General features: G+C 41.9%; 1 protein-coding gene across 1 annotated transcript; it reads left to right on the forward strand.

The window, feature by feature from the left end:
* The first annotated feature begins 4,121 nt into the window (after positions 1-4,121).
* Positions 4,122-22,519, forward strand: LOC122540310 (tumor necrosis factor receptor superfamily member 4-like). The gene is made up of 7 exons (XM_043675818.1): positions 4,122-4,512; positions 12,125-12,253; positions 14,605-14,688; positions 15,881-15,959; positions 18,554-18,738; positions 19,970-20,080; positions 21,841-22,519. Exons 1-7 carry the CDS (start codon positions 4,377-4,379, stop codon positions 21,924-21,926), a joined length of 810 nt encoding a protein of 269 aa, XP_043531753.1. The 5' UTR covers positions 4,122-4,376; the 3' UTR covers positions 21,927-22,519.
* The last annotated feature ends 2,748 nt before the right edge of the window (positions 22,520-25,267 follow it).

A 25,267-nucleotide genomic window follows, 5' to 3' on the forward strand; every position in this document is an offset into this window, starting at 1 on the left:
ATGACATCCTTTAGGAGGCATTTAACTGCCATACGTGTGTCATCCTTCCTTGTGGAAAATGCCTCTACCCATTTGGAGAACATGTAACTTGTAACCCTGTTTTTGGGGCATGTGTGTGAAGTCAATCTGTAAGTGGCTAAAAGGCCCTTCGGGAATTGGCGGGTGGTTATATTTGGCAACAGGCTTTCCTGCATTATTCTGCAGACAGATGAGGCACTGTGAAAGCAGGGCTTGGGCAGCGGCAGTAAATCCTGGTGCATACCAGGACGGTGTTACAGTGTGTTTCATGCCCCTCTTGCCAGTGTGGCCAATGCCATGGGCTGCTAGGGCCAGTGTGTGTAGGTGGGCTCTTGGGCAAATGATGTGGCCATCAGGGTGTACAGCAGGTTGAGGGAAGGAGATTGTGTGGCCCTGATGCGGGCCCAACTGTCCTTTTCCTGCTGTGGAGCAGCTTCTTGGGCAGCTCGCACTGCCTCCACGAGGTCAGGGAATACTGGAGCCTTTGCTATTCTGGGGGCCTGCAGGATCTAGATGGTGGGGTGCAGAGCGGCTTCCCAGGCTGCTGTGTCAGCTGAGGCATTCCCGAGGGTGACTGGGTCAGTGGCAGAGGTGTGGGCTGTGCATTTGATAATTGCTATACCTGAGGGTAACAGCACTGCTTCCGGGAGGTTGAAGATCAATGCAGTGTGTTGTCGTGGCCTTCCTGCTGACATGATGAAGCCTCTCTATTTCCAGAGTGTGCCAAAGTCATGGACGAGTCCGAAGGCATATCTGGAGTCAGTATAAATGTTTGCTGTGTGTCCTTTAGCAATGACACAAGCCCTAGTGACAGCAAACAGCTCTGCAGCCTGTGCAGATGTGCCATCTGGCAGTGCAGCTGCCTCTAGGACTGTGAGAAGGGAGCAGATGGCATACCCTGCCAGTGTACAGTGGTCTGAGGGCTTGAAGGATGAGCCATCTGTATAGAGTACACCCAGCACGATGGGGGTGGCCTTGTCTATTGTTACCACGGCTGCTGCCACAGCTCTCAAACACACCAGCATTCCCCTTACAACAGGCGGGAAGTGTACAGAGTAAAATGCAAAAGGGTGCCGGAGATCCCCATGGAGTTGTGTTAGGATGCCGGATGCAAACCCCTCGGATTCATTACCATAGAGATAGAAGGGCTGAGTGTAGTCTGGGACCCCCAGGGCAGGAGCAGACACGAGTCACTGTTTCAATTCAGTGAATGCCCGTTCCATCTGTTGTGCCTAGGTTACTTTTGTCGGCTTCTTTGATGAGGCTGCATCCCGTAGGGGCTGGTCAATGGCACGATGGTCTGGGATCCAATGCCTGCAATAATTCACCATCCCCAGGAAAGCCTGTAGCTGAGTTCTTGTGGCTGGAAGGGGAGGAGCTGAGTGATAGCTGCAGCTCTTTCTTTGGATAGTGCCCTGAGCCCATGTGAGAGTTCGTACCCCAAGTACTGGACTGTGTCCTCGCAGATCTTTTCTATGGAGACTCTGTGTCTGTCCGCTGCCAGACAGCACAGCAATGCGACAGTGTCCTGCATGCATGATTCCGTGGAGATGGAGGCTAGTAACAAATCATCTGCATACTGCAGGAGGGTGCTGTTGCATGGCAGGTGTAATGTAGAGAGGGTACGGTGTACTGCAGTGGCATAGACTGTGGGGCTCTCCGTGTAACCCTGGGGAAGCCTGGTCCTGCTCCATGTGTACTAGTAGCCGTTGTACATAAAAGCGAAAAGGTACTGATTCCCAGGGGACAATTTGATGGAGAAAAAGGCTGAGCAGAGGTCAATTACAGAAAAGCAGGTGGCGGAGACAGGGATACTGGTGAGGATGGCGTTAGTGTCCGGGACCACTGGGGAACAGGTAATTACAATTGCATTTACAGCTCTGAGATCTTGGACAAAGCGCCACTTTCCTGGCCTCCTGGGTTTTGGGATGGGTAGGATGGGTATATTGCAGCGACTGCTTGTTGGAACCAGGATACCCTACTGTAGAAGGAGGTCAATCACCAGCTTGATGCCTTCTGCCGCTGCTGGGGACAGTGCGTATTGCCGGAAAGATGGCAGTATGGCTCATTGTGATAGTTTGACAATGTGTGGTGGGGCGGCCTTCACTTGGCCTGTGTAGTTGGGGTGTTGTGCCCACAGTGAGGTTGGGAGGTCTGCTGGCAATAAGGGGGTTCTTGTAGGAGGGGGGCAGTGTCTGGGGCTAGCTTGGTGAAAGTGGATTGGAATGTTGCTGGAATGCAGCGCACACAGAACTTCTGCTCAAGTTGGGCAATCTCTACTAGATGGGTGGGGGCTTGACCGAGGGGCGTGAAGTGTAGGGGGTGTCCCTTTCGGTGCACCATCATGTGGGCTAAATCCTTAAGGTGCCACGGGCTCTTAACAATGAGGGGAATGGGAACAGCCGTTGCAGAATAGTGCAGCCTGTTGCTTGCTAAGCTGTACCTCTGCTGCCACTCCCTGTGGTCCCACAAAGTCCAGACCAGTGAGTGCTAGTGCGGGGGTGAGGGTGAGATGAGGGTCCGCGAGTGCAGCATATGGAGAGCCCAGTTCCTGCAGGCCAGAAGCTGCACAGTGAAACTGACAAAGCACCTTGTCAGTATCACCCAGTGGAGGAAAGAAAAAGTGGGGGATGAAAGGGGCTTTGATAACCAGGAAAGAAGGGGGTCAAGAAGAGGGTGGTGGGGCAGGTCCAGGCGTAGCAGGAACTTGTCTGATTAGGGGGTTCTGGGCTGGGATCATTGCCGCCTGCAACATGGAATAGTGGGTGTCCGGGGTCTCCAGTGTGAGGCTTTCCGGTGAACAGTGAATGCAGGCATTTAGTTTGCATCAGGTCTGTTGGCCCAGGAGGGCGAATGGGCAGGTAGCGGAAATGATGGCTGCATCAGGGACAGTGGCTGGTCGGACACTAAAATTCACAGGTTGGGAAAGTGGCTCTGTCATGGGCACTGCCAAAACCCCTACCGTACGGACAGTCTTGGAACTCGGGGAAAGTTCTGCAGAAGGAGGTGCAGGTGAATGGATGGCCCCAGAATCCACCAGAAAGGAGATGAGCCCCCCTCCCCCCAACTTCCACATCCATCATCGGATTTTCCGATGGGGAGTTGGAAAGGCGTATTGAGACCGCCTGCAGAACCTCCCTCTCGTGGCAACTCTAGTTTGTTTCAGGGGCACAGGGGAAGAGATCAGCCATAGTGTAGGCAGCTTGGCGAGGCTGCCACTTTGGGGTGGGGGGCTGCGGCTGCTGTGCTTGTGGAGAATGAGGGGGGATGGAGGGACCTGCTTGGGTGGTAACCAGCAGCGTTTAGCTAAGTGTCCTGGTTTGCCACAGTGCCAGTCTCTGTACTAGTCTGGCTGTGTTCCTAAGGTAGTCCGGTTGTGCAATTTGGGGGAATGCCCCCATCTATTTTGGCCTGGTGAACAGTCCATTCCTATCCAGGTTAGTAAGTGTGGCTAGGGTGTCTCCCCCCCCCCCGGACGTTGTTTGCCAGGTAGCATCTCAGCCAGGCCCGCAGAGGCCAACTGGACCTCCTAGTCACCGGCCATTTTAATTTCCCTTCCCACTCCCTTTCCGTCATGACCATCCTTGGCCTCCTCCATTGCCACAACGAACTAAACCGCAAATTGGAGGAACGCCACCTCATCTTCCACCTGGGCAGCCTACAGCCCAAAGGACTCAACGTTGAGTCCTCCAGCTTCAACCTCTCTTTCCATCCCCTGACTCCCTTCCCAGTCCCTCCCCCTCCTTTCCACTGCTCCCAGCCACCAACAGGATTCATTCTTCCCATTGGCCAACCAGGTCGTACCCTCTACCTGTCTTCACCTATCCCCACCTCACCACACTCCTCCCCCCCCCCCCCCCACCCACACCCAACCCTAGTCCTGAGGAAGGGTTACACTCAAAACATTGACTTCTCCACCTCCTGACGCTGCCTGGCTTGCTGTGTTCGCCCAGTCTCTTTGTCTACCTTAGGTTCCAGCATCTGCAATTTTCATTTTGTTTCTAACCTTTGTCTGAAACCTATTGGCCTATTCCAGCTGGAAAAAAGTAACCGGGTGGAAGAACAAAATCCTTTTGTTTTTCTTTCCCCCATCTCTGGAGCCGGGGGGAGGCCTTACACTGACCGGTGGGAAATGCTGTAGCCTCCATCCCTGAAACAGAAAAGAAAAGCCCCTCCTGAGTTTGTGCGACTGGGGTTTCCTGAAACTGGAGCTCGAGAATGGCCGTGGAAAAAAGAGTGAAGAGAGGGGGAATTCCCCGCGCCCGGTATAAAACAGCAGCTTCAAGGGGCTTGCTCGGGTCTGACTGACAGTTATCTTGCTGTGAGGAGGGGAATTTACCTAGCGCCGCTGCGGCACGATGCAGCCCCTAGCCCGCTGCTGCTTCTCAGCGATTGTGCTCCTGCTTATCCCTGGCGCCGCTCTCTGCTGCGGCCCCACGGAGTATCAGTGGACCACCAACGAAGGGAGCGGCTGCTGTCCCATGTGTCCTCCAGGTAACCACGTTTTTTTTTAAAAAAGTGGAATGAGCTTTCTTTTTAAATTCTTTTTAGCGGACAAGCCTTCACATGTTCCCCGCTCTGATTCGGGCCTGCACCTCCCCTCCCCCAACCCCCCGCTACCCTCCCCTGGAGCTCTCTGCCCCGGACCTTCCCCACCATCCCGAGAGTTTAAAGCGGGTTAGTCTAAATAAAACCGCCAGGCTTCAAAAAAAATAATAAATCCAGTGTTTTGGGCTGTTGGATAGGGAGTGAGGGATTGATTTCTGTGAGTCTTTCATGGAGCCAGCAATCTCTGAATTTATGAAGCTGCCCATCTCCAGGACCGTGTGCTGGAGCAGTGTCACTAGGAATGGAGACAAACCTGCTGCTAACATGAGGTTTGGGTAATTTACATTGTGAGAGCAGTTGAAGCAATTTATCACGAATATTTCCACACGGATGCTTTCAATTCGGTTTATCGTGTTTCTTTGACGTACAGCATCTGAAGTAAGAACTACAGCCAGTTAGTTAATGGTGGAGAGATTCAACTTCCCTTTTTTACCCCCCAAAAATTTCCTGTTACCGCTTTAAACAGGATAGAAAAGCGATTTAAGGAAAAAAATGTATGAAGGGCAAATGTCTGGTGGAGGAGTATGTTGCTAGTGTTATAATGTTGCCAATCATAATTTCCAGAATGTGAGTAAAGTTTATTTAAACCAAAAGGATGGATAACTGTGGCTATACCTCAACTTGATGACGTTAATCCTCACGCCCCCCCGCCCCCAGCCTTTTATCTTAACATTCCCAGGTTTGGAATGTCTGAGGGGGGAAATTAGCCTTTGGGATCTAGCCAGAAAATGGGATTGATTTATCAGACGTTAGGATCCCTGAACAGTAGGCAATAATGAGTTAAAAAGGGTAAACTGTCCCAATCCACTTCCCAGAGGAAATGCTTGCCCAAGGTAGAGGACCTCAAATTCTGGTAGCTGCTTGATAAAAGTTCCATGAGTTGTGCTAAAATGCTGTAGGAATGCAAGACACATCTGAGGAATACATTAGAAAAATACCAACTGAATGGGTATGTGCCAGGGGAGTCCTACGGGTTTGAGGGAAATGGATTATGTCAAGTGCTGAATAATGGGAAAATTCAACAGAAATTAGTTGGATTTTCAATTCATGTAAATAATGGAGGAGGCAACTCAGAAATAACGGTGATCTGGGCAAAGTGTATCGTATGTAGCAGAACTTTGGTAAATGGAATGTCATAAAGAAAATTGTACCATGTTTCAGATAAGGAAATCCAAGTTATATATTTTCTCAGTGAATAAGAATGGCATTACAAGATTTAGGACACTTCCAAACAATGTAGAATAAAAGTTATGGAGGGTCAGGCAGGAAAGTGGACTTTAGACCACATGACATTAACTACGATCTTAGTGAATGATGTAAAAAGCTGGAGGGGCTGAGCACTCCTACTTCTATTTCTTATTCTTGTGATATTACATTATCTGAAACAAATGTCAGATATTTACCTGTATTTAAACTTCAAAAGAAGAAGTGTTCACAAATTCAAACAAGAAAAAGTCAAAAGTAGGACTGTTGTCAGGATGTTCTTCACACAAATTATAATTACAAAATGGAAATATGTAAACTTGGACAGAGAGCATGGTTTTAAAATTATTTTACAATCTAGCTTTTATCTCATTCGTCCTCTGTTTCACTTGAAGACGACATTTGGTTGAGTTCCTGTGTCTTAAGTCTGCAGGAGACCGACAACTTGAGTTCAATTGTTTGTGGATTAACCTGTTTTTAAAATGGTTTAAAATGTAACCTTTTAAGTAGATGTTACTTTCAAATGGAACTCAAACTCAGGACACTGAGAACAGCACATTGGGAGCTCAGAATCAAAGACAGATAGAAACATTAAAGGGGTTAATGGGTTACAGCTCTAGCAGTCACTGGGGTAAAGGCATCAGCCTTACAGAGCCATATGGAATCCAAGGCTGTTTTAGCAAGGACAATCAGCTTGACTTATTTTTCTATGTGATTGGTTGTCACATACAGAGACTAGAAAGAAAATGTGTGTACTGAATGTGCTCAGAGCATTAGGAACGATATTGGGTTACAGCAGGAAAAGCAGCCAGCATTTGAGTTGATTTGTTACTGAAATTCATTCAAAGCCGCACAACTCTCCTCCTACTCCAACCCTGATACAACTCTGATAAACATGAGTAACTGACAGCTTTCACATTTAACATCAAACTGGCAGCTGTTGCCCCCTGCCCCCACCCCCCCCAACAAGTGCAAACAATCCCCACCCACTTGTGCACTTCAGTTCCACCCATACAAGAGGCCCCTAGTATTTCTTGCATGGCTGATGTTCTGTAACATCTGCTTAGCTGCATAGTTATATTAGAGGGTGGTGTGTGAAACTATCCCAAATGATCCCAGCAATTCGGAGCATTGATGAATTTCAGGCACTAAGATGTCTGCACTGGCTCTAGCTTCAATTGACTCTGCCATTCGTTACAGTAAAGCAGTCAGGACTGGAGCTGCTGCAGTCATCGCATAGATAAAGGTCAAAGTGGTTGTGGAATGGAGGGTGTGGGCTTCAGAAGGTGGGTAAGGAACAAGTACACAAGTGGGCTGATTTCAAATGAATGGGGAAGCAAAGGTTTGGAGCAGAAAACTTGAAACCTGAAGTGGGAGGGGGAATTTCAAGCAACAAGAAAGGACAGGGAGGATCATAGTGACATAGAGGGAGCCGGAAAGTGAACTCTGAGCAGAAAATGTACAGAGGATGTCTTATTCCATTCAATCTGCTTCATTTTCAAAACTGTGGCAAATTGTTAACAACCAGAGGGCTGACACACAGTTTCTTAAAAAATGCCCAGCAGAACAGATATTTGCAGACTTGGGACTTTTTTTATATATTGAGTGAGTGGGTTGAGAAAGAAATGTATTTTTGAGTGAGAATAGAGTGAGTGAACAGAGATATGAAAATATGTACTGCAAACCAACCAGTTGGAGGTATTTATTTGATTGAGTTTTCATTTGTAAGATAATATGTGATGACTTACATAGGAACAAGAATAGGCCATTCAGCCCCCTTACTCTGCTATTCAATTTCGGCAAGGCTGATATAATTTAATATAATTTTCTTGCACTATCTCCATGTTCCTTGGAGCCATTAGCATCTAAAAATCTATCTGTCTCTATCTTGAACTTAATAACTCAACTTCCACAGCCCTTTGAGGTAGAGGATTGAAGCCATTTACTTTAAATGTTTCTTGAAGACTAGGCTGTTGAATGATAAGCAGCAGTGGTGACCTTCTAAGGATCTGGTATTTTGATATCAATGTCTCATACACTTTATGATGCACAGACTTTTGGAAGGACCTTGACGATTGTAGAATGGAACTCAAGACCAGCGGATGTGCATGTAGCAACATTCAATTTCTACACAATCCACTGTGTTCCTCGTGTAATCTCCAGTATTTCTACTCCGTATTTTGAAACTGTTAACAAACATGTTCATACACAGGGCATTTGCAAATTTGTAAAGTTAACCCAGCGTTGAAAACACTAGACAAATATGTGAATTGTTACCTATAACCTGTCATTTCAATAATCCCTTTCTAAATAGTACTGGAGTTGCAGATTATTCTTTAGAGGGTACAGAGTGATGAGAGCTAAACAACAATCTTTCAACAGCAAGTTGAAAATAATAAATGTAAGTACTGCCCATAACTGTGAAGTGATGGCATGTGTTCGGAAACATTTATTAAATTGACTACCTGATGCTTGAGATAGCATCCTCAATGTAAGGCATTGACTATTCAGGAGATGGCAAAACACAAGTTTACAATTGTCGTTCCTTAGATATCATGCTCTGGGTCTCAGCTGGAGGTTTCATTTCACTGGTGTAGGTGCTAAATGGAGTTCAAATAACTCCTCACAGAATGGAGAACACTTTAGGAAAGCCATAGTACGTGTGCTCTGATCATCACGATCCAGATCAGCAATCAGAGAGGCTGGGGAGTGGGTATTCTGCCTTGCCAAATTGAGGCTTGAAATTTGGTTTCACTAGGCATAGGAGTTGTAATTAAGAAAGGAAATGGAGGAATTTCTATCTAAAGCTGGTGCTTTCCTTCCATTGATTCAGGCAGCCTTAGTTTTGTTATTCTATCATTAAAAAACATTACTCCACTAATACTGCTGCCAAACACGATTAAGTAGAGCAAGAAGTAGCTGCATTTTTGTACACTATATATCTGAGGTTAAAGCTGAATCTTTAATAACAGAAAAAAGTTGAATCTGATCTGGTTAAAGTCATTGGAACTGGTGATCAGATTCCTGATTGAGAGCAATAACAGCATTTGTGGGGATTTAGTGTTTGAATGGTTTCTTCAATGCTGCTTTAATGTTTTTATGCCACACGAGCCAGCAGTACTATCAGAAGCATTTGACAGAATGATTGCGGGACACTAATGGTGTAACACACTTGTTAATGAAAGAAACATGTAGACAATAGCCACTGCATGTGAAAGTACTCATTTTGACACTTATCTGATCTTTTATTTTAAAAATAAGGCTGTTACTAGAACTGATTTTCACTGTGTAATAATGTTAACAAAGTGCCAATTGCTCAAGTAGATGTCTTGCAAAACAGTTGTGCTTTTAGTCACACGAAAGTGAAATGTAACGTAGTAGAAACAGTTTTATGAACCAGGAGTACATACACAAGACATAAATCAATCATTTCTAGCATACTTCAAAGTTAAATGCAATTATAAACCAAATATGGTTCTCAAGTACATAAAGTAATCAATAGCTGTGTAAAGAACCGAATAGTATGTGGGCAGCAGTTAGAAAGGCTGGTGCATGACTGAGGCTAACAGAATGTACCAAGAAAGGAAAAAAAAGTGCAGCGATTGCCTCTAGTCCGGAGTAAACAGCAAAAAAAAAAGATTTCAACTAAAGTGGGTGATCCAGAAGCTTTGCACAAAGAGTGCTATGGAAAATATATGAAAGGGAACTGAGTCACTATCAAAGGAAGTTTATAAATGGTATCATAGTAAATTCCGCTGAAGTAAACATCTAAAAATTCACGTTTCCATTATGTGATTAGAAATTAAAAGCCATGGTAGTAAATTCTCATTTGTTTAAATTTAATTTTCATGAATGACCTTAATCTTTGTTTCTATTCTATAGGAATCGATAAGATTAAAGTAAATAGCAACTGCCTCCAGAATCCTTTCTACAAATTTCAGTATTTAGCATTAATAGTTTGTTACAGTTTATATTCAGAAGCTCCCTTCCTGCAGTTCAAAGTTTTTTAAAATTTTAAAAAGAAGTAGCAAATTGCAAAGCAATTTATTGAATTCCAAACAAATAAATACAGTATTCTGCTTCAAGGTATTCAGTGAGCAGAAAGTAGACGCTGGAAATACCTTGTTTCTTATCTTTGCTTTGAAGTAAGAATGTTATTTACCTTACCATTACATAATTACAAAGTTTAATTTACAAAGACACATTCCAAACATGCATCCCCAACAAATAACTAAAATTTTGTTTCTGTTGTATTAAATTTTCAGTGTTCTTGCGTATAGGAGCCTAAGTCTATCACTAGTTAATATCAATTACCTGAACTCAATTAAATACTCAGTGACTATACACTGAACAGCCTGGAAGATCCCCATCTGCTTTCTACTGTAACATGTGAATGATAATGGTTGTATGAAGATATGGCCCCACTGTTCACTTCCTTACTGATGATTTAAGCAAAAAATAAATTTTATGCATTACAGAAAGAGCCACACAACTTGGCAAGCACACCATTACTGCCAATGGCTGGCATATTAAGGTGCAATTTAGATATCTGTTTTGTTACGGACAGTATGTCCTTTTGAAACATGATAAAACTAATTAGCTCAGATTCCCAATGTTGCAGATAAAAGCTGTTCAATTTTTTGATTGGTCATGAATCAACAACCCTTTACAAAAGTACAAAACGCTCATATGTTGTTAATGAGCAACTTGCTGAAAGACACTTTGAATTAATTGCTGATACCTCCACCTCTTTGTTTACAGTGGTTGTTCAATTGCCAGTCTTAATCTGCACCTTTGGTGTGCTGCTGCTCCTTCATTCAAAGTATGGTGAATCCATTGTCTGCAACCATAGTGTGCAATGTGATATACATATAACCTCACCATTATTTTGTCTCATTTTATGAAGCATCATGTAGACTGCCTGCTTCCTTGGTGGTTCAAGCAAAATGAACAAGTTTAGTGAATGTTATTGTTCACAAATACCCCATGTTGTACATTGTATATTCTATCCTGTGATGTATAAGGGTTGTGTACAGGTATCTTGAGCTTCAGATTCCAGCTGAAAGTTTCAATATTGTCAATTAATAAATGGCCACCCATTCTTTCTTTTTTGAAATATTCAAAGCTTTTGAACTGCTTTCGAACACAGGCATCATCAATGATCCATGGAGCATGCATTTACTTGTTGGAGGTTTTACTGCCGTTCCTCCTGGACATTCATTGATTGATAGCTTGACCTATTCCAATTCTGAGCATAGTTTGTTGCTATGCTCAGAAATGACAGCGCTACTCTAAGCAGTGATAGTCTTTGGAAAGCAAGCAAATTTAAAAAAAAAAGCTCACACTGCCTTTCAACTTAATGTTGAAAGTCATTGGACCCAAACAAAACAGGAAGAGGACATTCAGCAATTCTGCATATAGTGGTTCTGTGTAAGAGCTGTTCAGTTTGCCCCACTCCACTGCTCATCTAATGTAGCCTTGTAAATATTTCCCACCAAATGAACTGCTGAATTTACCCGAGTGGTTGAACGTACAGTATGGTAGACCTTGTGTTGAATAGGACCAGAGGAAATGTGGGCAGTAATACTTGGTACATCATAATCTCTTTCACTCTTTAAATGTGCTTCACTGGGATTTTTTTGGCTAACACTGTCACCTTTCATCTGGTATCCACTTGCTTGCCACTTTGGTGGACCGTTTGTCTGGGAGGCAAAATACATATCCTACCTTTCTCCACTATCTGTCAAAATGCCCAGTCGGCATCTCTGGTAAAAGCCAGTTCCAAGTCTGATTGGAAATGCATCAGGCTAGTAGTCTCACCTTGCAATAACCCAGAGTAAGTAATATGGTAAAACAATGCTGCATTAAGAATACAATCATGGGATAATATGTGAGTATGAGGTATTCCTCTTGCATGCCTTGAAAATATCTTGGGAAAGCTAATTCAAGAACACAAGTGATCCATCGCATCAAATTACATGGTTGCAGATATGTATTACCCATTATTAGGAGAGCACATGAGCAGTATCAGAATAAGATAGGAGATAGAATTTGAAAAAAGTAGCTGTTTGTACTCCAAAATTTGATAGTTGTATTGTTACACAGTACAGTGATATAGTGATGGGGACATTAATGGTTGTGATAGTAATACAGCATTCTCAACTGAAAATGTGTTTTAATAAATACAGCATTAGCCTTATTGTTAAGTTGATATTTCCAATAATCTCACTGAAATTGAACTTAGTCCCTTTGTTTTGGTTGCAAGTCTAACAGAAAGCATTACTTCTTCAATTAGGAAAGTACTTGGTAAGTCGGTGTGAACGTTTCAATGAAGATCCAAACTGTGCAGTGTGCCCAGCAGGAAAGTATACTGCTGGATGGAATACTCACAGTTCTTGTGCTCGATGCAAAATCTGTTCTGAAGGTGAGCCTTACTGACTATGATTGAGTTCCTTACATTCTTACCTTCCTAATTCAATCAAGGAATGAAGGTGCACTGTCTTGTTTCTATAATTCTGTTAATTGTATAATTTCCAGCCTGGAAGGAGAATCTTCTTCATTCCTATGTCTGTCTTTTGGTAGAATTCTTCCACTCTGATCCCATTTGCCTGGACCTTTTATGCTTCCTTTTACATTTGTCCCTTTTCCTAAAGCTTGAAGTAACTTTTAATGATCTTAACCTCAATAGAAAGGGTTGGTATTTGTTATTATTAAAAATCTGGTTTTAATGTATAGTAGCTGAGAAACAGACCCTTTGGTCCAACTTGTCCATGATAACCAGGTATCCTAAATTAATCTAGTCCTATTTGTTGCATGTCCCTCTTAAACCCTTCCTATTTATATACTGTATTCATCTAGATGTGTTATAAATGTTGACATTGTACCAGCCCCTACAATTTCTTCTGGCACCACTCTGTATGAAAAAGTTGCCCCTTAAATCCTTTCCAATCTTTCTCCTCTCACCTTCAATGTATTCCCTCTAGTTTAGGCCTCTACCCTGGGGAAAAGACTTTGACTGTTCTTTCTTTCCATGCCCCTCACAATTTTATAAACTTCTATAAAATCATCTCTCCAGGGAATCATGCTCCAGGAAAAAAAGCCGCAGTCTATTCAGCCTCTCCCTATTGCTCAAACCCTCCATTCCTGGCAACATCCTTATAAATCCTTTCAGAACCCTTTCAAATTTCTCGACGTCTTTCCTATAGCAGGGAGACCAGAACTGAATGCATATTCCAAAAGTGGCCTAACCAACGTCCTGTACAGCTGCAACATGACCTCCCAACTCCTTTACTCAATGCATTGACCAATCAAGGCAAATATACCAAACGCCTTCTTCACTATCCTGTCTAGCTGCACTCCACTTTCAAGGAACTATGAACCTTCACTCCAAAGTCTCTTTGTTCAACAACATTCCCCAGGATCTTGCCATTAAATGTATAAATCCTGCCCTGACTTTCCCTACCAAAATGTAGTACATTCATTTTGTAGATTAAACTCCATCTGCCACTCCTTGGCCCATTGGCTCATTTGGTCAAAGTCCTGTTGTACTCTGAGGTAACCCCCTTTGCTGTCCATTACACCACCAACTTTGTCATCTGCAAACTTACTAACCATATTTCCTAAATTCACATCCAAATCATTTATATAAATAACTGGCTGAGAAAGCGAGTCAATTCGACTGTGGAGGAAGAGCAGCAGGAGAAATGGAGGGAGAAAAAGGAGAGTCATAGAGTCATACAGCATGGAAATAGACCCTTCAGTCAAACAAGTCCATGTCGAGCACGTTTCCAAATTAAACTAGTCCCACCTGCCTGTTCTTGGCCCATATCCGTCCAAACCTTTCCTATGTACTTATCCAAATGTCATTTTAATGTTGTAACTGTCCCCACATCCACACTTCCTCTGGAAGTTAATTCCACACAAACCATTCCCTGTGTTTTTAAAAAAAAAATTGCCTCGTGTCTTTTTTAAAAACTCTTTCTCCTCTCACCTTAAATGTGCCCCCTCATCTTGAAATCACCCGCCCCCCGGCCCCCCATGGAAAAGACCCCTGCCTTTCACCTTATCTATACTGATTTTATAAACCTCCATAAGGTTACCCCTCAACCTCAAGGATGTAGAAAAAGTTTGAGAAAAGGTAAGAGAATCTGTAGAAGAAACCTCCTACTGTCCCAGCTGACACTGCATTTAACAAATATAAGTATGGTGTTTTTAAGTAAGACTGTTACATTAGCAGCGATTCCTACCTGTCAGCATCTGGATTGGATCTCCCTAAACTAATTTTGTGTTCCCGGGATGACTGATTGGGAGGAGCTCCAAGTTTGACATTTTGTTTTATTAAGCGGAAGGCTGTAGGTTGCAAATGAGAGAATGTATTGCCATGTGTTTGATATTTTTATAAATCAGCATAACGTCTGTGAACCTGTTGGGCGTGGGCAATGACCAGTGGTATTATTGCTAGACTATTAATCCCGAGATCTGGGGACTCTGGTTCAAATCCCGCCATGACAGATGGTGAAATTTGGATTCAGTTAAAAATCTGGAATTAATAATCTAATGATGACCATGAAACCAACGTCAATTATCAGGAAAACCTCATCTGATTCACTAATGTCCTTTAGGGAAGGTCTGACCTACATGTGACTCCAGACCCATAGCAATGTGGTTGACAGGATGGGCAATAAATGCTGGCTTAGCATTGGATATACAAACTTGATTTTTGACATGAAATTTGCCATAATAATTTCATGAAAATGTATTTTGTTTTCAATGCAGAATCAGGTGCCACATATAGCAAAAAGTGTGAAAAAGACTCGAATGCTGAATGCTCGTGCGGCAAAGGCAAACAATTAACAGCAGGTATGAAATGGTTAACATCCAATATATTGTGTGACAGAAGCAAGGATCTGTAGCACAATGGAGAGTGTCTTGGCCTGCCATGGCATTGCAATACTGTGTAACAGGAAGGCAAATGGAGTTGAGGCTACAGTCTGATGGTGGAGTAGGCTCAAGGGGATGAATACTTCTCATACGTCTGTCGTCTACATTTGAACAACCTTGATGTTGCAGGATGAGTGATAATGTTTCCACTTTTTCCTCTGATTTTAGCAAACATTTCTGTTTAAAAATGACACAATTGCAATTAAAATGTACAGCAAACTGTAGTTTGTTCACTTGAAAGTATATGATTTAGTGGTATAAATCCTGTTGGTTGATTTCAAAATAAAATTGGCGTATGAGGCTCTTGGTCTCCATATTAAATCTTTAACCCAACAGCTTTTCGATATCTTTTTACTGGTCAGTGTCAAAGTTTCTTTGGATAGGTATCAGAGGTAGTTGAATGTTAATGATGACAGTACCCATTCTTCCCGTAACTGGAAATGTTTTCCAGTGACAATGACCAGCAAAAAGACCTTGAGAACCATTTTACATAGAGAGCAACAAGCCTCATATGCCAATTTTCAAATTAAACAATCAGGATTTACACCATTGAATCACATGTTTGCAAGTGAACAAACTACAGTTTGCTGTACATTTTAATTGCAATTATGTCATTTTAAGCAGTAGTGTTCACTAAAATCAGCAAGAAGTGGTGGAGATAGTTGTTAGGGAATGTAATTCTTTTCCAATCCTTCCAAAATGCAGTTGCAAAGTGGTGAAACGCACCTCTTTAAACTTCTTTTAACTAAGATTTAAAATTCACTGCAAGTGAAGATTTAGCAAATAGAATCGCTCAAAAGGAACAGCTGATGTTTTTAATTGCACATTTTTATGTTCTTTGTGACTCAAGAAGACCATGAAATCAGTTAACTGGGAGCTGTACAGTAATCCACTTACAATGGTGAACATGATCCCCATCGAGATTACAAAAGCAAAATACTGCAGATGCAGGAAATCCAAAACAAAAATGCAAAGTCCTGGGAATACTCAACCATTTGAGCAGCCTCTGCATAGATAGAAACCACGTTAATGTTGCATATTGATGATCTTTCATCAGAAGACATTGTGATGAACTGCATTGTCACTTTTAACTTATTTTTATCCATACAAGAATCCAATTCCTGTGAGCTATGTCCACCAGGATCTTATTCTGATGAAGAAGGCAATAAAACCTGCAAGCCCTGGACCTGGTATGTGAAACATTTGATCAGCTTTGTAACTGACAAGTGTACAATTTAAAGCAGTGCAGGTCTGTATATGATTTAAGTGTCAGGACTGATGGTCATCCCAGCTAGTTTACCCTCACTCAATTAAAAAAAGATTAATTTCCATGAACAAATGTTCACCCTTATAAACTGTAATGAAAACTAGTGCTGCAAGTAGTCCTTTGTGTTATTACATGAAGATTCTACGACACACTAACAACACCTACATAAATACTTAATCTGTGGGGTTGGTGGCTTAGTATAGAAGTGTCTGACATTATCATTTATAACAGTTCACAGCAGTTTAACATCCAATGGGTAAAGACTGCTATGAACACAGTACTTTAATATTGCCAATGTATGCAAGAGGGGACTGAAGAGATATTTGGAGGAGAAAGTAATGAAGGATAGGAGAGGTAGACTGATGCATTGAAAATGTGCTTTAGGATGTTTGACTTTCAGTTTGGCCTCATCCAGTCCTTTGCTTTCTCTATTGGCTCTGGATAAAGAGATAATTCATTCAAAGTTTGTGAGAAGATTTGTAGCTCGGGTGCTCGTTGTTGTGGTTCTGTTCGCCGAGCTGAGAATTTGTGTTGCAGACATTTCGTCCCCTGTCTAGGTGACATCCTCAGTGCTTGGGAGCCTCCTGTGAAGCGCTTCTGTGATGTTTCCTCCGGTATTTATAGTGGTTTGTCTCTGCCCGCTTCCGACTGTCAGTTCCAGCTGTCCATTGCAGTGGTCGGTATATTGGGTCCAGGTCGATGTGCTTATTGATGAGTGCCATGCCTCTAGGAATTCCCTGGCTGTTCTCTGTTTGGCTTGTCCTATAATAGTTTTGTCCCAGTCGAACTCATGTTGCTTGTCATCTGTGTGTGTGGCTACTAAAGATAGCTGGTCGTGTCGTTTCGTGGCTAGTTGGTGTTCATGGATGCGGATCATTAGCTGTCTTCCTGTTTGTCCTATGTAGTGTTTTGTGCAGTCCTTGCATGGGATTTTGTACACTACATTGGTTTTGTTCATGATGGTATTGGGTCCTTCGTTTTGGTGAGTTGTTGTCTGAGAGTGGCTGTTGGTTTGTGTGCTGTACACCAGAACTGCAAAAAGAGGAAGAAGAACACCCCTACAATGTATTCACCAAAATCGGCTACCCGCGCAATTTCATCAACAGATGCCTAAGGGAAAGACAATGGAACGAGGACATGCCGCAACCCAAAGGACTAGCCACACTACCATACATCAAGAGCATTTCCAAACAGACAGCCAGACTACTGCGACCACTAGGACTCATAACAGCACACAAACCAACAGCCACTCTCAGTCAACAACTCACCAGAATGAAGGACCCGATACCCAGCATGGGCAAAACCAATGTAGTGTATAAAATCCCATGCAAGGACTGCACAAAACACTACATAGGACAAACAGGAAGACAGCTAACGATCCGCATCCATGAACACCAACTAGCCACGAAACGACACGACCAGCTATCCTTAGTAGCCACACATGCAGATGACAAGCAACATGAATTCGACTGGGACAACACTACAATTATAGGACAGGCCAAACAGAGAACAGCCAGGGAATTCCTAGAGGCATGGCACTCATCCACAGATTCAATCAATAAGCACATCGACCTGGACCCAATATACCGGCCACTGCAGCGGACAGCTGGAACTGACAACCGGAAGCGGGCAGAGACAAACCAAATGCTGGAGGAAAGATCACAGAAGCGCTTCACAGGAGGCTCCCAAGCACTGAGGATGTCACCTAGACAGGGGACGTAACGTCTGCAACACAAACTCCCAGCTCGGCGAACAGAACCACAACAGATAATTCATTTTCACCTAGTTCAGTCCAACTCAAATAGCACTGAACTTTGTCCCATTCCAAAAATCAGAAAGTAACGAAAGGGAATAGATTGATCCTCTGTTTATCCTGTCATTACTTTTGGAAAGGAGAAAATTATGGAAAATAACATTCTAGAATAAGGTTTACGGTCAAGGTCTTTTTCCAAGGGTAAGGGAGTCCAAAAGGTGAGTGGGAAAAGATTTAAAAGGGACCCAAGGGGTAACTTTTTTTCATGGCAAGGGTGGTTTGTATATGGGATAAGTTGCCAGAGGAACTAGTAGATGCAAGTACATTTAACAAAATTTAGAAGACATTGGGACAGGTACATGAATAAGGTAAAGTTTAGAGGGATATGGGCTGAACACAGACAAATTGGGCTAATTCAGTTTAGGATAACTGGTTGAGTTGGACCAAAGGGTCTGTTTCCATGCTGTATGAGTGTTTCACCAGTGAGTGAGTTTTGAGCATATTCTGTTATTTCTGAACTCCCCTTTCCATGTCCCACAGACATGTTTGAGCTTGTTATTTCTGAGCAGTCCACTGTTTATTCCATGATCATAAAGTAATGCAACAATCCCTGTCAGAATGTAAAGACATCAGAGGGGTTTACTCTAGAGAAGATGGCCACTTGGCCCAAATTTTCTCTGCTAGGTCTCTAAAGGAGCAGTTGTGCTTCAACTCACACAGAAAAGATTGTTTTACTATTGAAACATTGGATCTTTTTCATATAGTTGTGAAGAAAATGGACAACAGTTAATTAAAAATGGTTCAAGTACGGAGAATGTAGTATGTGGTATGTCCAAGATCACCACAACGCAAGGTAGAAGCTCCTTTAATCCTACGACTGTGCTCAGGACAACAATGCCCAGTGCCTCAACCAGACCAAGTCCTTCAGTAACTACAGCAAACCAGCCAGGTAGGTGTTGACTCTCTCAAACATTATTTCAGTGTGGAAAAAAATAGATTTCTTTATTGCTTTAATGATGAATCAAGCCTTTAAACGGTCACTATGTTTACAGTTACGGTTATGCAAACCAAGCAGCAGGGCCAGGGATTCTCTGGTACTTTCCAGTTATTTCACTGGTGGGCTAGTGGGAGCCTCAGTCAAGCATGGACACAGGCCCCATTTCCAGCTGGTGGGGTACCATGGAAATTCCCAACCCTAGATCTTTATTTTTCTCTGGAGGGGGAGCGAGCTGCGCAAACAGATCATTCCAAGGGCTGGCAGCTCCGCTTAATGCTAGAGCCTGACGTATGGAGGACAATTGGCCACGCACCATTGGTATTAACTTTGGTTGATCCTAATTCTGCCGCCTCTTTAAAATAAAAACCTGCATTTCTATCTCATCTTTCACAAACTTATAACATCCCAATGCACTTTACAGCAAATGAGGTACCTTTTGAACCGCAGTCATAATGCACAGCAATGTGATGAAGATTGGATCATCTGTTTTCAGTGAAATTGGCTGGGGATAAATATTGGGCAAAAAACCGTGAGAACTCCCTTGTTCTCCTTCAAAGAATATCATCGATGCTTTTAGAGCTGACGAGGGAGGCCTATGTTTGCAGCTCATTTGAAAGACGGATATGACAAAATATCCAGGACTAGTGCAAAGCTCAGTGCTACAGAATTGCAAGCAAATTCCATTGAGCAGTAAGTAAGGGCAAGCAAACCACAGGCAAGTGTAAAATCTGGGACTTTGTTTGAGGATTCCCAGCCACCCTATGTAACACATTTACTCATTAAGCCACCAGAGTAATATTTGAGGTCATAGGTTGTGACAGTTGTACCACAAGACTCTGCATTCTTCCAATTTAGACGCTTGTAAATCCCTATTTCCGTTGTTCCATCAGTCCTGGTGATGCCTTCATATGTCCAAGCCTTAAATTCAGAAATTTTATTCCTGGACCTACACTCTGCTTCCTTTTAATGCCTTAAAAATGTCTTTGACCAAGCATTTAATCATCTATCCAGTATCTCCTGAAGGCTCCCATGAGTATATTTGATATGTCAAAGGCTCTACACAAATATCAGTTGTTGTTGCTTCCTTGGTAATCAAAATGCTTGTATAAAAATAAGAGTTTTTTGACATGTTTGAAGTTTTGGAATGTAGACTGTATCAATATCATGCTACCTTTTCTCTTAGCCACGGCTGTCGAAGATAAATTTTATATTGGGATCATCGTTGTGGCAGCTCTGATTTTTCTCATTGTCCTAATAAAAAGGAGAAAATTGTACTTGGAGATGAAAAAGCAAGGTGAGCACAAAGAAACATTGTAAAATATCATAGTTTTCATTCATTTTTATCTGCTTCACAACGTGTTTTATCCTTTTAATATAAAAAACAGGTGAAATCAGTCAGAAGTCACACAACACCAGGTTATAGTCCAACAGGTTTATTTGAATTCACAAACTTTCGGAGTGCTGCACCTTTGTCAGGTGAAGACACTTCACCCGATGAGGGAGCAACACTTGTGATTTCAAATAAACCTGTTGGACTATAACTTAGTGTTGTGAGACTTCTGACTTTGACCACCTCAGTCCAACACTAGCAGTTCCACATCAGTTGAAATTTGGTGACAGCAGCCTGGAGACTCTTCACTTGATTCAGGATAGAATCCAGTTTTACCAGCCAACCTTTCCCTTGATAATTGATAATTTGATCAGTTTAATGTTGAAGTGATGTCCAGACTAATTACTATATCTTGGAGTTAGAATTTATTTTACTATTTTAACTTCATCTCAAAACTGCACTGTCTGATGGCATTCTTTCTTCCATGTATTTCGTGTCATGCTAGGATTTTAAGTTTCTCCATTATTGCAGCTTCATTATATTTACACATAATGTGTGTGTCTAATCCCTCGGAACAATGGCACTTGCTCATGGGTAGAATTGGCGGGTGTGAGTCCCTTTTTTAACCTGGGATTGCAGTTGCCCTGCAGCTACTACATTGTTTCGGCTGACAAGGAACCTACCCTGCTCTTACTGTCTGCTATTGGTATATTAGAAAGATTTAGAGATCAATAATAAAGTTATTTGGCTGCATTTGACACACAACTGTGTGTTCACAAAATCCTGAGAAGAAGCTCGAAGCCTCTGATCCAGACACTCTCATTGGACCACAAGACCTCCCCAAAGCACCATTCAATCCTGTATTATAAACTTGCAAAGCTGTGGAGAGTTTAAACCATTACCTTTTACTAGTTATTAACATTCTCCAAATTAAAGCATCAGGAACTTGAGATGGTTAAACAGGTGGAGGAGATAATGCATTCAGTGTACTGAGAGATAGCTAACTTGTGCAAAGGAGTCAAGTATTTCAAGAGTACACATGCTAAATTATTTTCAATTATTAAAATAATGTTTAATCTCTAAAATGATTAATGGCATTTAAGCAAACTGAAGTCATAAAACAGATTTTTTTGTTGTTGTCATAGTCAATAGGTCAGGAGGACTGCTCTCTCATCAGAAAGAAAGATGACTGATGCTGAGGTTAGACTGAGGGTCACCACACCTCGGGTGAGATCGAGAAAATGGGACCTTCATGGTGACCTCAGCCAGCCCAGAAATGAGCCCAAGCAATGGCATCACTGTGCATCACAAATCAGCCAACTGAGCTATCCTTATCTCACCGGCCATATAGCACCTCCTTTGCAATGCAAAATGATGGAAGCCAAACTGATTTTAAAAAATGGAGTCTGGGGAATCACAGGCAGGACCCAGTGTAATGCTGCAGGTACATGCCTTCACTGCTGCTTCCAGGAAGTTGTATGGGAAGAAGTGCCAGCTGAGGAGGCATTAGGAATACGTTTTATACCCCACACGTCTTTTCTATCCTAATGCGTAGAACCACCTTTTTACACCTGGATACTGAATGTACCCAGTTTTCATTGAAGAAAGTAACAGCCTGATTAGAATTAATGAAAAGGTCACAAAAAAAGTTTTCTTTTATTTATGAGAAACTGATAGTTAGCCTTTGTAATTAACATATAATTTTATTGTACCATTAATTACAGATTTCTACCATTGTTTGGGGATCAAAAAAGATATAAAGGGTCCAGTGCAAGAAGAATCCAATGATATCACATCAGTGCAAGTATAAAACTGATCCCGGCATCTTCTACAGATTTGAAGTTGACAGTTAACTCAACTGAAGACCAAACCAGTTCTTTGGTTATGCGGAGAGAGTTGTCATTTTAAACTAAAGAAATGAGGGAAAGGCTACATACATTGTAGCTTGGGAGAATCATAACTGAGACTGATGACATTCTACCTCCCTCAGGAGTATTTTCTATAAAATGGCATATACTTTGTAAATACTCAGAAATCTCACACTGGCTATCTTGTTTTGGAGAACACTGTGCAAGCTTGAAATCTCAACTGAGTCTGCTGGTCGTCCTGATATGCAAAGAAACTGGAAGCATTGTTTTAAGAAGAGAACAGGGCAGTGGAATTCATAGAATTTTTTGTCCAACTCAACCATACTGTCCAAATTAAAGCCAGCACAGAAATGGTGGACTGAGCTCCAAACTATTGGAGTTTTGTTTGCAAATATATTTTAAAAACTTGTAAACAGACATAATTCTGTGAGAATTTTCACACTACATTTTACTTTGATTTAGAGAAATGTGGGCGGCACGGTGGCACAGTGGTTAGCACTACTGCCTCACAGCGCTAGAGACCCGGGTTCAATTCCCACCTCAGGCGACTGACTGTGTGGAGTTTGCACGTTCTCCCCGTGTCTGCGTGGGTTTCCTCCAGGTGCTCCGGATTAAACACACAGACACACCCCAAAACTGCTGATAGGAGTGTTCCCATGCATTTAAATGGGAAATGTACCATTCCAGGGCAGCCCCCTAGTCTCTGGTTCAGAAACATTCCCTATAATATGTTCCAGCTGCAGTAAACTGTGGGTAACTGAAACCACAGAAACCGGATAAGTGGGGATCACCCTGTATCTTCATTTCCAGTGATACTATTGAGTGAATAACTCCATTCATACCTTTTTGGCTAGTTGCAGAACTAGTTGTACAGAATTCTTTAAACCTTTTTTGCAAGGTTTAATCAAATTTTGTGTTTGTGTTTGTGTTTACACATTAGCAACTGCAAAATTTGTTGGAGAGTTTAGCCTGCATTTTGCTTTGCAATATTTATCTTGAAGTAATTCAGTTGCATACTTAAAGTGACAGGTTAGTTTTGTGTCACTGATTAAGTAGATATTTTACGGGTAATAACTGCTGTTTGACACTCCCATTAGATTGAGTGCATATTTTTTCTTGTTTCCAATCATTTACTTTTAAACATCCTACTTCACAAAGTTCTGCTATGCACTGGGTTTCATTGACCGTTTACAATTTGAGTACTGTGAATGAAGAAATCCTGAAATTCCTAGTTCTGCAGACAGTGGGACACTCTAAAACCAATTACAAGTAATGATTTTATTTCTAATTTCTGCATGAGACAATTACTATTTTCCAACTTTTTGAGTTTCATAATGAAATCAAGCTTTGGGTTGACACTTTCGTGACGTCAGCTCTCAGTTTGTATCATTAAGATTGAATTGAACATACTGCAGGCAATGTAATATAAATTTAATTCAGATTTTTTTAGAATAGCATCAATAAAGAAGTTATTGACTTGGCTATTTTCAGATCACTAATGTAAAGCTTTTCTGGCATGGTATTTTCTATAGTTTTCTCCCCTTTGGATGTAATGAGAGGGTAATCAGAGCACCAGTCTGCTTCCTCATGGCTAAACTTTATCCCTCAATTAATCTCACAAAATAGAACATCTGGTTATTACTGCATTGATGTTTGTGGGAGCTGACTGGGTGCTGATTAACTGCTGTCTTAGATTTTAAACATAAAAAAGTGACTATACCTGTACATTACAGCACTGTCATAATAACCTTTACATCAGCTATTGCCTCTGGAACAGCACAATGTGTTAAAATCCTATTAGGAAGATTGCAGCACTGGACTGGCTCTGAGTAATGAACAACATAAAGATGGTAGAAAAATTAGAGACTAATGAACATGCCCTCCTTTAAGGTTCAACGAGGTGTGATAAGAAACAAAACAAATTGATTGCAGCAGAGGAAATTGCAAAAGAATACGGTGGCAGATGAAACTGGGAAAAGGGTGCAACAATAAATAGAAAATATTCAAATATTAGAAAAACACAGTAGAATATAGAGACATTCCACAGAGGAAAGAAAAGGCTTTCCTGCTTGAGTTTTACTGTCAATTTTAGCTAAAACAGGAGACAATGGGGGATGTTGAGATTATAATCAAGATGAGAATTGTACAGGTATTTAAGGGTGAATGTGGAAATAAAAGGGTAATGAATAACTATTCATAAATAAGAGCCTCTTATGTGTTGAAGATGCTGATAATTGATTGAGTAGATTGAAAGATGGACCACAAAAACTGGGCTGGTCCGAGTGATGATTGTAGTGAATAGAGGTTTCTCACATTGACAGGTGGTAACAAGTGGAATAAGAACACATGGTGCTGGAGAAACTCAACAGATTTAGAACATCTGTGCAGACAGAAGTGAAATTAGCATTTCAAATCCAATATGAATCTTCTTCAAAACAGGAAAAAAAGTGAGAACGTGATGAGTGGAAAAAGGTGGGGGTAGGGGAGTAAGTGGGGAAAAAAGGAAAAGCTAGAGGATAAATAGCTATCACAGAACATCAGAACACATGTATTCAATGGATGCTGCAGGATTTGGCATTGTGATCTCTTTTTGTTCATCCTCCCTAACAAAATGTTCAAGCTTCCCCAGTCCTCATTTAATCTTGGGGGAAAAAAAGACCTCAAGGCCTGGCTAACTCAGCTGGTATAGTCTGCAATTCTGAACAGCTCTTTGGCGGTGGCAGTGTTCCTGTCTCTGAGCTACATAGTTTCAGGGCCAAGTCCCACCTGCTCCAGAGATATATCATAGTACGTCTGAACAGGGTAATTTAAAAAGAAATCCAAATCAATCCTCATCAACATTAGTGACCCTTGTAAGAGCTGCCTTTGTACACACTGTATATCATGATTTTAATAATAGGTCAATTAATAAATCTAAATTAAAATATTTTACAGAAGAAGAATTCTGGCTAAAGGAGAAATTGTAACTCAGCAAGGCATATGACACTTTTGCCTTTATCAGAACAGGGAGGTTCTTATATGATGTAAAAAAGTGTTGGTTAGGCCACAGCTGGAGTACTGTGTACAGTTCTGGTCATCACACTATCAGAAGGATGCGACTCCACTGGAGAGGGTGCGGAGAAGATTCAGCAGGATATTGCCTGGGGATTCAGCAGGATATTGCCTGGGATTTCAGCTCTGAAGGGGGGCTGTATAAGCTTTGGTTATTTTCTTTGAACAGGGAAGGGTGAGGGGGGGTCCTGATAGAGGTGTATAAGATTGAGTAACATGGACAGGGTGAGTA

This window comes from Chiloscyllium plagiosum, chromosome 34, assembly GCF_004010195.1.
Source record: "Chiloscyllium plagiosum isolate BGI_BamShark_2017 chromosome 34, ASM401019v2, whole genome shotgun sequence".
In the NCBI taxonomy this organism is placed as follows: domain Eukaryota; kingdom Metazoa; phylum Chordata; class Chondrichthyes; order Orectolobiformes; family Hemiscylliidae; genus Chiloscyllium; species Chiloscyllium plagiosum.